At 38.9% G+C, this 12,879-nt stretch overlaps 1 protein-coding gene across 1 annotated transcript in view; it reads left to right on the top strand.

Annotated features, from left to right (window-relative positions):
* The window catches only part of SMC4 (structural maintenance of chromosomes 4), a 35,054-nt gene that overhangs the window by 6,148 nt on the left and 16,027 nt on the right, over window positions 1-12,879 (top strand). Inside the window, exons 5-7 of the mRNA XM_080349765.1 lie at window positions 88-264; window positions 11,506-11,670; window positions 12,658-12,785. Coding sequence (XP_080205891.1) covers window positions 88-264; window positions 11,506-11,670; window positions 12,658-12,785 — 470 coding nt within the window. The remainder of the gene's footprint in view (window positions 1-87; window positions 265-11,505; window positions 11,671-12,657; window positions 12,786-12,879) is intronic.

A 12,879-nucleotide genomic window follows, 5' to 3' on the forward strand; every position in this document is an offset into this window, starting at 1 on the left:
GATCAAACTTTTGGGCTTAATTGTGAAATATGAGGTAAACCTGTGACATAGTAATTGTTTTTCTGGCTTTGTTTTTCCTCAAAACAGGAAGGAGATGATTACGAAGTCGTTCCTAACAGCAATTTTTGTGTATCTAGAACTGCCTATAGAGATAATTCTTCTGTCTACTCCATCAATGGAAAGAAAACTACATTCAAAGAAGTTGGTATTCTTCTTCGAAGCCATGGAATTGATCTGGACCATAATAGGTTCTTAATTTTACAGGTTGGTGTATGAATAAAAACAATTTTAAGTAAAGTATTTCCAGTTATAGTAATAAAAAAAATACTGTCTAGGTTTTAAGTCTTATATTTGAGGCCTTAAAGTACTCTAGCAGCACATCATGGTTTGCATGCTCTAATAAAGATGCGAATCATTATTTGCTGCTTTAGAAATTTAAGGAAGAGAAACAGTTGAAGATACTAATAGAATATTTTTTTTTTTTATTAATCAATTTATGTTCCTGACATGTGGATGAATAGAAGAGTTGTCATACTTGTTCCGCCCTAGCAGCACGTAAATATTGGTGTAGTAAAATAAACCTTAAACCCCAATATTATTGTGCTGCTTAAGCGTGGCAGAGATTCAGCAACTCCTTTATGTTTTAAGATAAAAGTACATCGATATTAACTTAAATCTTAATGATTCTACTGTGAAGTTATATGGCTCGCATATACTGCTGTGGTTTTACTGGAGAAGTATGTATATAAAAATTAACTGTGCATAAAGATGGAGTGCAAGAAAAAACACATGAAGTGTAGTTTTTGTTTACACTTGTTCAGCAACTGCAGAGCACTCAAAGAATGGCAGGTTTATGACCAATTCAAGCTATGTTTTTAAAAGCTACAGTTTACAACCAAATCTGTAAAAAAATAATAATAGAATTTGTCAGTATAGTATCATTCATATTCACATTTCACCTTAAAATTGTAAGGCTTGCTGGCATCTGTTTGCTGTTTAAAAGACAGGCTGAAGACAACCACACTTTTTTTTTGTGTTCTTAGTTTTTAAATAATAGTGGAGAATTTTGCTGCGTGCCAAACAATCACTTAAAATGTAAATTAGGTGAAGGTACTTGATGGAATATTTAAATACTGATTCAATTGAATAGCTAGATCTGCAATGACCTGTAATCATTTCACTACTATTACTAACAGGTCTCAAATCTACTCTGAGGAATCGTGGCCTAGAAAATTAGTGAGCAGTGGGAGCCTCCCAAGGTCTGAAATGTTTCACTAGAGTTTATTTTAGGCCTGTTTTGTCAAAGGAGCTTCCAGTTCCCCTCTTAAAAAAAAATTGTAGATGGGTCGCTGTGCTTGCTTCACTTCCTCCAGCCTTTTCGTGCGGTCCTTTTTACAGTTACACCCACAAAAAGAGGATATATCTGTTTAGAAGTCTCCGTGCCAATTAATTATTCCCTCCAACGCTTTATTCCTGGATTCTGTTTCAAGATGGAGTGAGAAGCACCTCCAACAAAACAACTGCTGTAAATACCCTCTCTTTTCTGTACAGTTGTTCTTGTGTCCTTTTAGTAAAATATCTAAAAGGATAACAATGCAGAGTCAGAGATTAAGCCAGGTAGAAATTATGGTGCAGATCTATCTAAAACTTGGTATTGGAGAGTGGATGCCCTTTTACCCCTGCGACGAGAGGAAGGGAATATTTGGGTGGGAGTATTGCTAAGCTTTTAAAATTGATTTTATTTTTTTCTCCCCCCAAATGTGATTTGTTTTCTTCTCCCATTAATTGTTTCCTCTGAAGTTATCAATGAGGAGAACGTACCTTTTCCTAAAAGCTTGAGTTTCATGCTTCCCACCCGTACAAGGGGAAGTAAGGGGGAGATACAACCAATATTAAGGCACAAAGCAATGGTTTCCACCATTATTTTTTGCTTTCATTCCACTGGACTCTTTCTGGCTAATGTATTATTGCCAATGGCAGAGGAAACTACTGAAATTGTCTGGTTTTCTTTAGCCTTTCTGGCTGAGGCAAAGTCCTTTTTCTTTGCAAATAAGGTTTTGTACCTTTTTAAAGTGAGATCTGCTGATCTGGTGATTCAAAGTTGAGTACTTTCCACTTGAGAGGCATAGTAACGTTTTCCTCAGAATAACAGCAGAACTTCAAAACCCAAATATTAAAAGTTATAGTTAGAAGTAAATTAGGCCCAAGCTGTGAATTACTATCGCAAGGATTGCCCTTTTTTCCTTAATGGTTTTTAAATTAAGTTATTTAAAATTGGAGGGGCAAGTAACAGGTTTATTTAGCTTTTGTTCTTCTCTTGCTATAGCCAAGTTTAACTTGATATCAAGTCAGAGTAATTTCTTACTTTAAATAAGTTATAAATCTATTTGATTTTGACTGTGTCAATAGGGTGTAATTAAAATATTTCACTTACAATGTAGATTTTTGGGCAAAAATGTTAATTAAGTATTATCAAATGCTGGTTTTTGTTTTATGTGACAGAACATTCACTAGTTAGTACTACAGAAAATGTTGTAAGACAATATGTCCTACATGTAGTAACAAAACCTTCAGATACTTGATTGTATCTTGCTAGCATATTTAGCATTACTCAATGGAAATATTTGCTTTTTAGAAGACTCCTATATTTTTGGTTGTTTGTTTCTTCTTCCCACTTCACCTCTTATTTTGCAGTATTTTTTCTGACATAGCAAATTTTGGTCCCTTTCAGGGTAAAATTTCCAAGCTGAATTTTTAAGTTGGGTAGAATGTGATACAGGTACTGTAAATATTAAACTACTGATGACTTTTGGGAGTAGCATTTCAAAAAAACCACCCATGGACAAACAGAATATGTAACACTAATCAAGTAGTTCTAGAACTATTACAAATACTGTGCCTGAATTAGCTAATTGAAAAAAACCTTGTTTAAAAATGGTTCTGGTTACAGTGGGATATTGCCAACATTTAACAGGAGGAGTCTGTCACTTTTGTGATCCTTAAGTTCTAACGCTACATATTTCATGTCTTTAATAAATTGCTATATGCTTTTAGTACTTTAGGAACAGACAACTGCTCAGTGCATTGTTAATGAGCTTGCCACAGCCTGAAACTGCAACAGGAAAAAACACATCTTGTCACTTAAAAAAACCAACATGTGAAGCACTGTGGGAAAATCTAGGATCTCGCTATTTTTCTATCTTCCACACCTAATGCCCCAGCTTCAATAACTTTTATATCTGTAAAGAACAACAAATAAAATGACTTAGGTGTTCTCAGAAGACTTACTTGGAATATCAGGGGGACATATACAGAAAACATGTGTGGGTTCTGTGCTCTGACCGGCCAAAACTGGGCAGGTAAGTATGTTTGCTGTTGCTCAATAGTGACTGCTCTGAACAGGTTTAACCTTGAGGCCAGAAAAAAATTTCAGCCTCTCTATCCTGGGTGGTTTGCCTGTAAGAAATGATGAAATAAATGGGGAACACTTGAAGGAAGGTCAGTTTTGGACATCGGAGGGTAGGCAAAGCAAACTGGCTGTGGATGGCAACCAGTAACGCCTGCTCAAGGTGGCTTTTGCAGGCTTTCAAGGTAAGAGATGTATCCCTGATAGAAGCTCGTTAAAAGGAAAATTGGAATTTCATGGGTAATTCCCATTCAGTGACTTTGCAAATGAATGTTACAGAAATGGTAATAAATGGCTTGAGACTTTCAAGTAGTATAATGAGAGCAAACTATCAGTTGATTTCAACCTACCTTAGAACCTTTCTTTCAAACAAATTGAAAGTTTTTAAAGTAAATTTTGTACTGATTACAGTAGCATTTCACTTAAATGTATTAGATACACTTAATTAAAATATTCTCATGTAATCTTAAGCAAGTATACACGTTTGCAATGATTTTATACGTGTGTATTTTTGTAACTCAAGTGGCATTTTGTAATGTGCTAAGTCTTATCCTATGGCAAGATTATGTTGCCAGAAAGGAAGTTTAGTCAAGTTTTTCACCTGCTGCTTTGTGGAAATAATGTAGGAGTCGCTCTTTCGGTGTATTGGAGAGGAAATGAGGGAGAGCAGATTTTCTTCTCGCTTTGAGATAAGCCAGGAGTTCCCAATTGGTGAGATCTGCTTTCCTAATGAAGCACCAACATCTGAGCTAAAGCACCGAGCAGAGAACGAGCTGAAAAGCTCTACTGGGATTATAACTGGAGACCTGTGCTGCCAGCACTGGTGGGGGAGAGGTTTGTACTGGAAAGGTCAAGGACAGCTGAGCTGAAGTGGTAGGAAGAGTTAAAGCAAGGGTGAGAATACAATTAAGTAAAACCAGAGTCTTATGTAAAAATAGAAGCCTCACACTGATTTCATATACCACAGAATCAATTTCGCTGACTGCTTAAATATTGTGCTTTATGCTGAAGTGAATGCAGAGCAGCATAAAATATGCTAATATGTCTATATGCAGTTTTAAAATTAATTCTCTTACAGTACCACAAAACTTAGGTTGGCAATTCATGTGATTTTTATTTTGCAAATTGCAACATATCATTATGACCAATGTTTATTAAGCTTTCTGCAGAAAAATAGGGAAATATGGAAAGTGAAGAAAAGGACATTTCCAGGGGCAATATGTAATTGACAGGGATCAATTAAATAGTTTCATTAGAACATGCCAGGAATCTTAAGTCAAACGTTGTAGGTTGAGTCTGACAATAACTGACTGAGATTCCAAAGTGGCTCTAGATTTGCACTCCATTGGTGTGCTTGTATTAAATACAAGAATGTCCTTAAGAAAGCTTCTAAAATTAGACAGATGTGCAAACAGCTTGACAAAGGCTACTTTTAAATTATTTCCAGAATGCAGAAGAGGAGTTTTGTGCAAACAACTGCATGTTGTATAACAGGCTAACTCTAAGTTTTTCCTCGTCATTGGACAGTAGTGGCCTTGTAGATTCGTGTATGTGCGTTTAGTTCCTGACTTTCTTGATTTCCCACCTAGCTTGTAACACCTTTCTTGGAAGGCAAAGCATGAGGTTGAGTATTTGATACTTTCTCCCCTCCTGTATATTTGCCATCTGGTAAAATTGAAGGGTAGAAATGAGATATGACTGCAAGGATTAAGTAATAGCAGCAATAACATGGAATTGGAAAAAACCCAACCTGTTGTGGCTTACTCCAAGAGCTGTGTTACAGTCACATTTCCAGGAGAAGAAGAATAAGATTACAGGAATATTGGTTATCTGCCTATACAGCTCCCAAGGCTCATGTATGTAGAATTAGAATTCACAGTCAAAATTTACCTGAAGAGGAGGAGTATGGGCACTCTGACCGAATAAAGTCAACTTGAAACTACCATTATGGAAAACTGAAGATACATTTTGCACTTATTTTTGCCATTCTTTACTTGCACTCCTGCTTAAAAAGCAAGAGGTATCTTCTTTGTGAGGTTAAAAACAGAAAGCAGCCAAGTGCGAGGAGTATCATGCTTATCTGATATAGGAAAAATAAGAAGTGGGAGAGGAGTTGGAAACAGCGCAAGTAGCATACGGGGAAATGGAAGGACTCGTCTTTCTTACACTGCTGCCTAGTGGCTTATGGAAGATTAAAAAAGCAGTTTGGATGCCTTTATATTATCAAGAAAAACTGGTCGCACAAAATATCCAAGAAAAAAATAAACAGCAAAGCAGCTAGGGTCAGATGCAGAAACTAAGGAACAACTTCTAAGCTAGTACTTACCAAGTGATACAACAGGTTGATATGAGTTAATACTTCTAATTTTACTCCTGTTTGGCTTTTGTAGCAGTTACACTTTCTGTTGAACAGACACGTAGAACTGGAGCTGCAGCAGCAAAGAGCCTCAACCTTATCAGCAGTGGTTTAGTATCAGTGCTAGTTCTAAAAGCAATGGTCAAAAGTGAGTCAGAATAGAAAAGACCAAGGAAGGAAAAATGGTAATTGGAATTTCTCAGAATTAGGCTTGGATTTTCTATCTTTTCGATCTCCGTAGAAAAACAGATCTATAGTGAATGTTCTAAGTGCTCTAATGCGGTTTCTCCTTCAAGCAAATCTGTGGAGCCACTGGTTTCATCCTACGGGCTGCACAAGCCATTGCTCTTCCTTGGGCTGCTGGTGCCCAGGCACTGTGTGCTGGAGCTGCTGGGGGAATACGTGCAAAACCTCCTGTCCTCATCCCCCTTCTGCTGGGAGAAGTGCTTCACCATTTGAAATTGAAATATAGCTATGCTCTATGAAACAAGATTAAAAATAAGAGCAGTCTGCCTTACGCTGAGTCAGTTCTGTCTTGCCGTCTGTATTAAAAAGTGAAGAAAAGAGTTTAAATGGGGTTATAATTTAGATTGATCAAGATTGATTTTCTTCACTAGAACAAACAAGAAGAGATTTTGCCTATGGCTACTATAATCCTCCACAAAACTTGGAGTTAGTGGTGGCCGTTATAACTGCAAACCCTCTTTGCTCAGCATTCTGGAGATCCTGGCTGCAACTTGACTATTCGCTTCAGTTTTGTGTTTAAAGGACAAGTTCTGCTGTTCACCTGTTGTATATCATGAAAATCCTATTGTTTTCAGCACTTTATTGTAAATCTTGCTGTCGTAATTTTTCCGTGGAATGCTAACAAAGTAAATCTGCAACTGTTGTATTATCACTTCAGATGATAAAACTCATTGTGTGGCAAGACAACATGTTCAAAAGTTATTTTTTCCCGAATTTTCAGGGGTGAGAAGAGGAGGCAGGAATTGGTAAGCAAACACCTTTCTCATTAGGTTCTCCAGAAACAACTGGTCATAACGCAACCAAGTTTTTGCAACCAAAGAGGAAAGTGTTGTCTGTTTCTTCGGAAAGAGTTCTCAGGTTGCTTTCGGGGATCTTTTGGTGTCAAAGGCTTTTTGCCAGCCCGATCTCATTTTGTACCAGAATATTCCAATGGAGGCTGACAGGTGTATTCTGAATCTCCATCATTCCAGTTGCGGCACCAGCCCAGACTGAACTAGAGTTGTGCACAGATTACCAACAACTACAGTTTTTCATTATTAGAGGCTGCATAATGTCAGTGTTGGGATTAGTGTGTTATGGCGTTCGGACTTCTTAGCGTTGGAATTAGTGCTGCAGTCCACAGACCCCACTCTCAATGTCCATGTCTAAAACGCAAATGCTTACATGCCAGAAAACATTGGATAAACTCAGATTAAAACCTTTGTGTTCTAAGGGGATTGGCTGTTTTAGCAAGTGCATGTGTCATTTTAGAGAAAACAGGAATAGTGCTGCTAAGAAAGGAGGTAATGAAGAGTTCAGGTGTTTTATTGTCCCACCTTTTGAGGGCTACATGGCAGGCAAAATTCTTGCCCTGCAAAATTTGCTCTGGGCAGTTACACACAGCAGTGGAGTGCGGATATTTTCCTGTGTTGTTAGAGCTGTGCGAGTACCGAGGAGAATTTTAGTCTGATGCAAATACAGAAGAGTGTGTGTGCACCATAGAGACTGAAAAGAGATGAATTTGTTCGATGATAGATTGGTGTACATGGAGTGTAAGACTTTCTGAGAACACTCCTGGGATGCGAGTGTAACTTCTGCTGAAACACAGACTCAGAGTAGCTGGACCCCCGACTTGGCTGCCTTGTAACATTAAACTAGCAATAGGTCATTATTTACATTTAAGTTTTTACTCTTATGCACGATGGAAATTTAAATGGAGAAAGTATCCTGAACATGGCCCTGAAGCAATTCGCCTCCTCAAGAGGTCGGCTGTGCAAAGGGAGGCGGAATCTCCGCATTCCCAGTCCCTTGAGTTACTCCTCGTGTTTGTCCCTAGAGGAGGTGGCTCAGCTGAGAGTGGCTCTTGCCCTGCTTAGAACTTTGCAGCCTGCTGTCAAACTGGCTTTCTCATGATTTGCCACAGCTGTCAGTTAACTTAATTACTTAGTAAGTTCTCCACAGATAAACTTGTGTTCTCTATTAGAATGTACCAATAACTGTTTTCTGGTAACTCCGCTGAGTTTCTGTAGAAACGGTCATTTCTAATAGAAATACGTTTGTTATCTGGCACATGAGCTGATGACCTCTGTCACATCTCAATATCGTGTCATCCTGACACAGGAGACTTTCCCACAACGCAGGAAATGAAACTGCTTTAGCGTTCAAACCATGGAGCCTTCCCAAAATCCTCAGTGGATACCTGATGCTTTTCGTACAGTGATTTCTTAATTTTGTGGCTATTTTGTTCAGTGTCACCCGTGCCTTACTGTTGACATCCATTTTGATTGTCTTCACAACTAAATAGAGGATTTACTCTTCTTTGCATGTTGTTCTCTCTGGTGAGTTCCTGCCTGTAAGACACAGAACAGAGGTGAATAATTAAAGAGATTTCTTGGTGGTCAGTTCCGAGACTGTTAAAATGTAGGTGTGACAGTTATGTTAAACATGTTTGCTTTGCAACAAATGTCTGCCTGCTGCCGCCTTAGTTTCACTTTCAAAAATGCTGTCTGTATTTCGAAAGATCTTTTACTAGTTCAATGAGCGTGGTTGCTTTTTTTTTTAAATATAATTCGAATAATGGGTCAAGTAATAAGCACAGTTAAAAAGTCAGGAACCAGTTAAGCTGACTTGTCAAGTTTTAACAGAATGCAGAGTTGTAAAATGTGGGTTTCCCCTGTTAATCATTGTCATGGCTACTTGGAGGAAGAGCAGGTAAAACCTTTTGAGTCTCCTTTATACATTAAAATAGCTGGAAATCTCGTTGTTTCTCTAGTATGTTAACTATAGGGATGGGCTAAACAGATTTCATAATATATTAGCTTGGAAAATAGTATATTAAATAACACTCATTCAGTTATTTTTTTATATATTCTAAATATTTTCATTTTTACCCTTGTTAAGAAAAGAACTGAAGAATTGAAGTAGTTCATCTACATCTCTGTAGATAAGGTGCCTGTGGTGAAGCAGAAGAATTGTTCATGTGCTTTATCTCAAGAGCTCTCCATTCACTTCAGCTTTCCACAATGTTATTGTATGTATGGCCTGAACTGAAGTCACTAATAATTCCTCATCATATGGTGATGTATTTATTGACTATGTAGATAACCAAACCCCTGGTTCCTTAATTTATGAGGATATAGGATTAGATATAATTCGATTAAATTTTGTTAGTTAGTGACTATATCATTGAGTGTCTTGTAGTTGTATTCCATTACATAGTGAGCTATGGAGAACCATCCCAACTACATTATCAATTTTCTTAAGTGGTTAATTATACTTGCCCAGATCATTAAAAAATTGATTTACGTTCCTTGCTTGTCCATCATTTCTGTGCTTCTGTTAAATCCAGGGTGGCTTTGTGGTTTACGGCAGCACCCGACTGAGGGCTGTGTGTGCAGTGTAGACAACTCTTGGATTTGATGCTCAGCATCTGAATGAAATAGCTTTTTTGTGACTGTTTTGCATGCAAACTGAGGAAACGCTTTAATGCGAGAAGAAACAAAATAGAGACTTAGGACAATTCTACAGAAGTTGAGGTGACAGAGAAATCATGATTTTGTGGCGATGGAACAAACGTGTCATTGCAATTGTATGGAAACAACTACAGTTATTAGGAAACTAATAGGGTTTTTTTTATATGCGTAAAGAAGTAAAAATAGAGTTGGGTTGGATTTTATTTTTATCTTGTCGAACATGCTGCTGCTTTTTAGGAGCAATAATCAGAAAATAAAAGTTAAGATGCATTTAACTTGTCGAATTTGAACTTTTTCCAAAACCTCTGCCTGTGTGTTTCAGCCTGACAAGGGAATTCCATGCAAGAAAGACTTATCTTCATTAATTCTAATTCTTATTTTGCAAAATCTTGCGTTTCCAGGGCCACTAGGTGTCATTGCACACCCGGCCACCGGGCAAAGAGCTGGTGCATTAAAAAATGGGCCCCAAAGGCCATGGCTGGTACTGGGCAGGACCGGTTTCCAAATAAGTGTCTCTTGTTGTGTACCTAACTACTCAGATTTTTGCGGGATGAGTAGTTTTTACTCATTGTTCTCTTTATTTAATTTTTGCAGCATCTCTTCTTGCTCCAGAGACCATTCTAACATGTGTATATTCAGTTTCATGTCTTCACCTTCTGATACATGACTGTGTAATTTACAAAATCTAATCTGCGTGTTGATAGGTTTTCTGTGACTCTGTCCTAAGCATAAAAAGTTGATAGGGTCTCATGATAGTATCTGTAAAATAAACAGTCCTTGTCGTTGTCTCCATTTAATCTTTCTTATTAAAAAAAAAAAAAAAAATCAAATTATTGTTACTATTCAGCATGATAATCTAAAGTTAATGCTGTAAATCACCAAATCCCAGAATGTCAGGGGTTGGAAGGGCCCTGGAAAGCTCATCCAGTGCAATCCCCCCATGGAGCAGGAACACCCAGATGAGGTTACACAGGAAGGTGTCCAGGCAGGTTGGAATGTCTGCACAGAAGGAGACTCCACAACCCCCTGGGCAGCCTGGGCCAGGCTCTGCCACCCTCACCCCCAACAAGTTTCTTCTCATATTTAAGTGAAACATCTTGTGTTCCAGTTTGAACCCATTACCCCATGTCCTATCATTGGTTGTCACACTCACCCTTCATATATTTGCAAACATTAATGAGGTTCCCCCCTCAGTGTCCTCTTGTCCAGCTCCAGAGCCCCAGCTCCCTCAGCCTTTCCTCACACAGGAGATGCTCCACTCCCTGCAGCATCTTGGTGGCTGCGCTGGACTCTCTGCAGCAGTTCCCTGTCCTGCTGGAACTGAGGGGCCACAACTGGACACAAGATTCCAGGTGTGGTCTCCCCAGGGCAGAGCAGAGGGGCAGGAGAACCTCTCTGACCTACTGACCACCCCCTTCTAACCCACCCCAGGTACCATTGGCTTCCTGGCCACAAGGGCCCAGTGCTGGCTCATGGTCACCCTGCTGACCCCAGGACCCCAGGTCCCTTTCCCCTACACTGCTCTCTAATAGGTCATTCCCCAATGAATGGAGGAAGCCAAATGCTGAAATAATGCTTTTATGTTTCAAAAAAATATTTCTCAGTTGTATGAATTCCGAGTCCATTTCACCCATCAGATATGATTTTATGGACCTTCTGTTTTCTAAAGAGAACCCTCCAGCGACTGCAATCCTGCTGGAGCTGCCCTAAGCCTGTCACCTGCTACACAACCCAGAGAGGATGCTTTGTTCTCTTCTGCTTTTGTTTTTTAGGCTGGGGAAGTAAATTTTGAACCTTTAGTGAAATGAAAAAAATGTTTAGACCTGAATATTGGCTTCCGAAAAGGTGCTGTTGCTCTCGGCCATCACAGCCACGCACTCCTGGCAGGAAATCTCTGTTCATTTTGATCTTCATTTTCCCAAATATATCGCTACTTTGAATAGTCAATTTTGATCACTGCATTATTTTGTTCCTTTTTACAGCTCTTCCCACCCCTCCAAAAAAAGAAATGATATGTATATATAAACAAACTGTTCTTTTCCAAGGGGGAAGTTGAACAGATCTCAATGATGAAGCCGAAGGGACAGACGGAACACGACGAAGGCATGCTGGAGTACTTGGAAGACTTAATAGGATCTGCACGCCTCAAAGAGCCCATCCAGACTCTGTGCCGCAGAACTGAGCTGCTAAACGAGCAGAGGGGAGAAAAGGTGAGCGCGGAGAGTTTGTTTGAATTATAAATATGAAATATGCAATGCTTCGTTATTGGATTTTTTAGAAAACCTGCTAACGTAAAGACTTGGTTAAAAGTTGGCAATCTACAACTACAGCGAAACGTTGAGTTCTGTTTATTGCATCTATCGTTTGGATTTGAAAAGCAACGCGCAGTCAGCACTGGCCCTTCTTTAAACACAATGTGGTTGGCTTTTGATTCCCAAATGTTCGAATGCTTGAGTTGGAACAGGGGATTTTGCCTGCGGAACGCTGATTGTATCCACGTGCGTTAAATGCTTCTCAGGCTGAACAGAGAAACAGGTTATCGTTATCAGAATACGTCACGTAGGACTTTTTATCTGCAAATAGGAGAAGCAGCGGGGAGCGCTTTCATAAGTGAAGAAAAGGAGAGTGTATTGGTGATGTTCACGTAGCTGGATGAGGAGCCTCAAAATGTAGAAAATCAGATACTTCAGCCATGTAGATCTACTCCAGCCCTTGGTTTCATACCATTTTATTTATGCACTAAGCTTCAAAAGTACTAAATAATATCCAAGTTCTTTTTACTTGGCAAATCCTAATATTTTGCAGACTTCTTTTAAAGGCTAGGAAGGAAAGCAGAAGACATGTAGCTGCAGGAATTAACTTAAAAAGGCTTAGTCTAAGGGTTGAAATATAGAAAATAACATATATGGCCTGTCCGTACCTAACTCCTCTATTTCTCACCTGCATTTTCCTTGATTTGCCTGAGCTGTTCCCATTATCTGTAGGATCCTGGTTTAGTTTTAAATTACCATTTGAATTGCCCTAAAATTCCAGTCTCTGCTGTGGAAATGGTGATGTGTAAATTCAGAAAGCTCAGAGCACTAAGTTGCCTTGAAGGGTTAATTGTCGAACACGGAGGGCACGTGGCTGTGAAGGGTCTGGGGTTTTTCTCCTCGTGCTACTGGCGGTAAAGTCAGATCTGACTCTGATTTGTCCAGTTAAATAGAGTGAAAATGGTGGAAAAAGAAAAGGATGCCTTGGAAGCGGACAAGAACGCGGCCATCGAATTTCTCTGTTTGGAAAACAAGATGTTTAAAGAAAAGAATTGTATCTGTCAATACTACATGTAAGTACTACTCCAAGGGTTGGGTTTGGCCTTAATGTGGCAGTTGTGATGTTCAACTGGTTTCATATCAGAGTATCACAGTATGTTTGGAATT

The sequence above is a fragment of the Nesoenas mayeri genome (genome assembly GCF_963082525.1).
Source record: "Nesoenas mayeri genome assembly, chromosome: 9".
Classification (NCBI taxonomy): Eukaryota; Metazoa; Chordata; class Aves; order Columbiformes; family Columbidae; genus Nesoenas; species Nesoenas mayeri.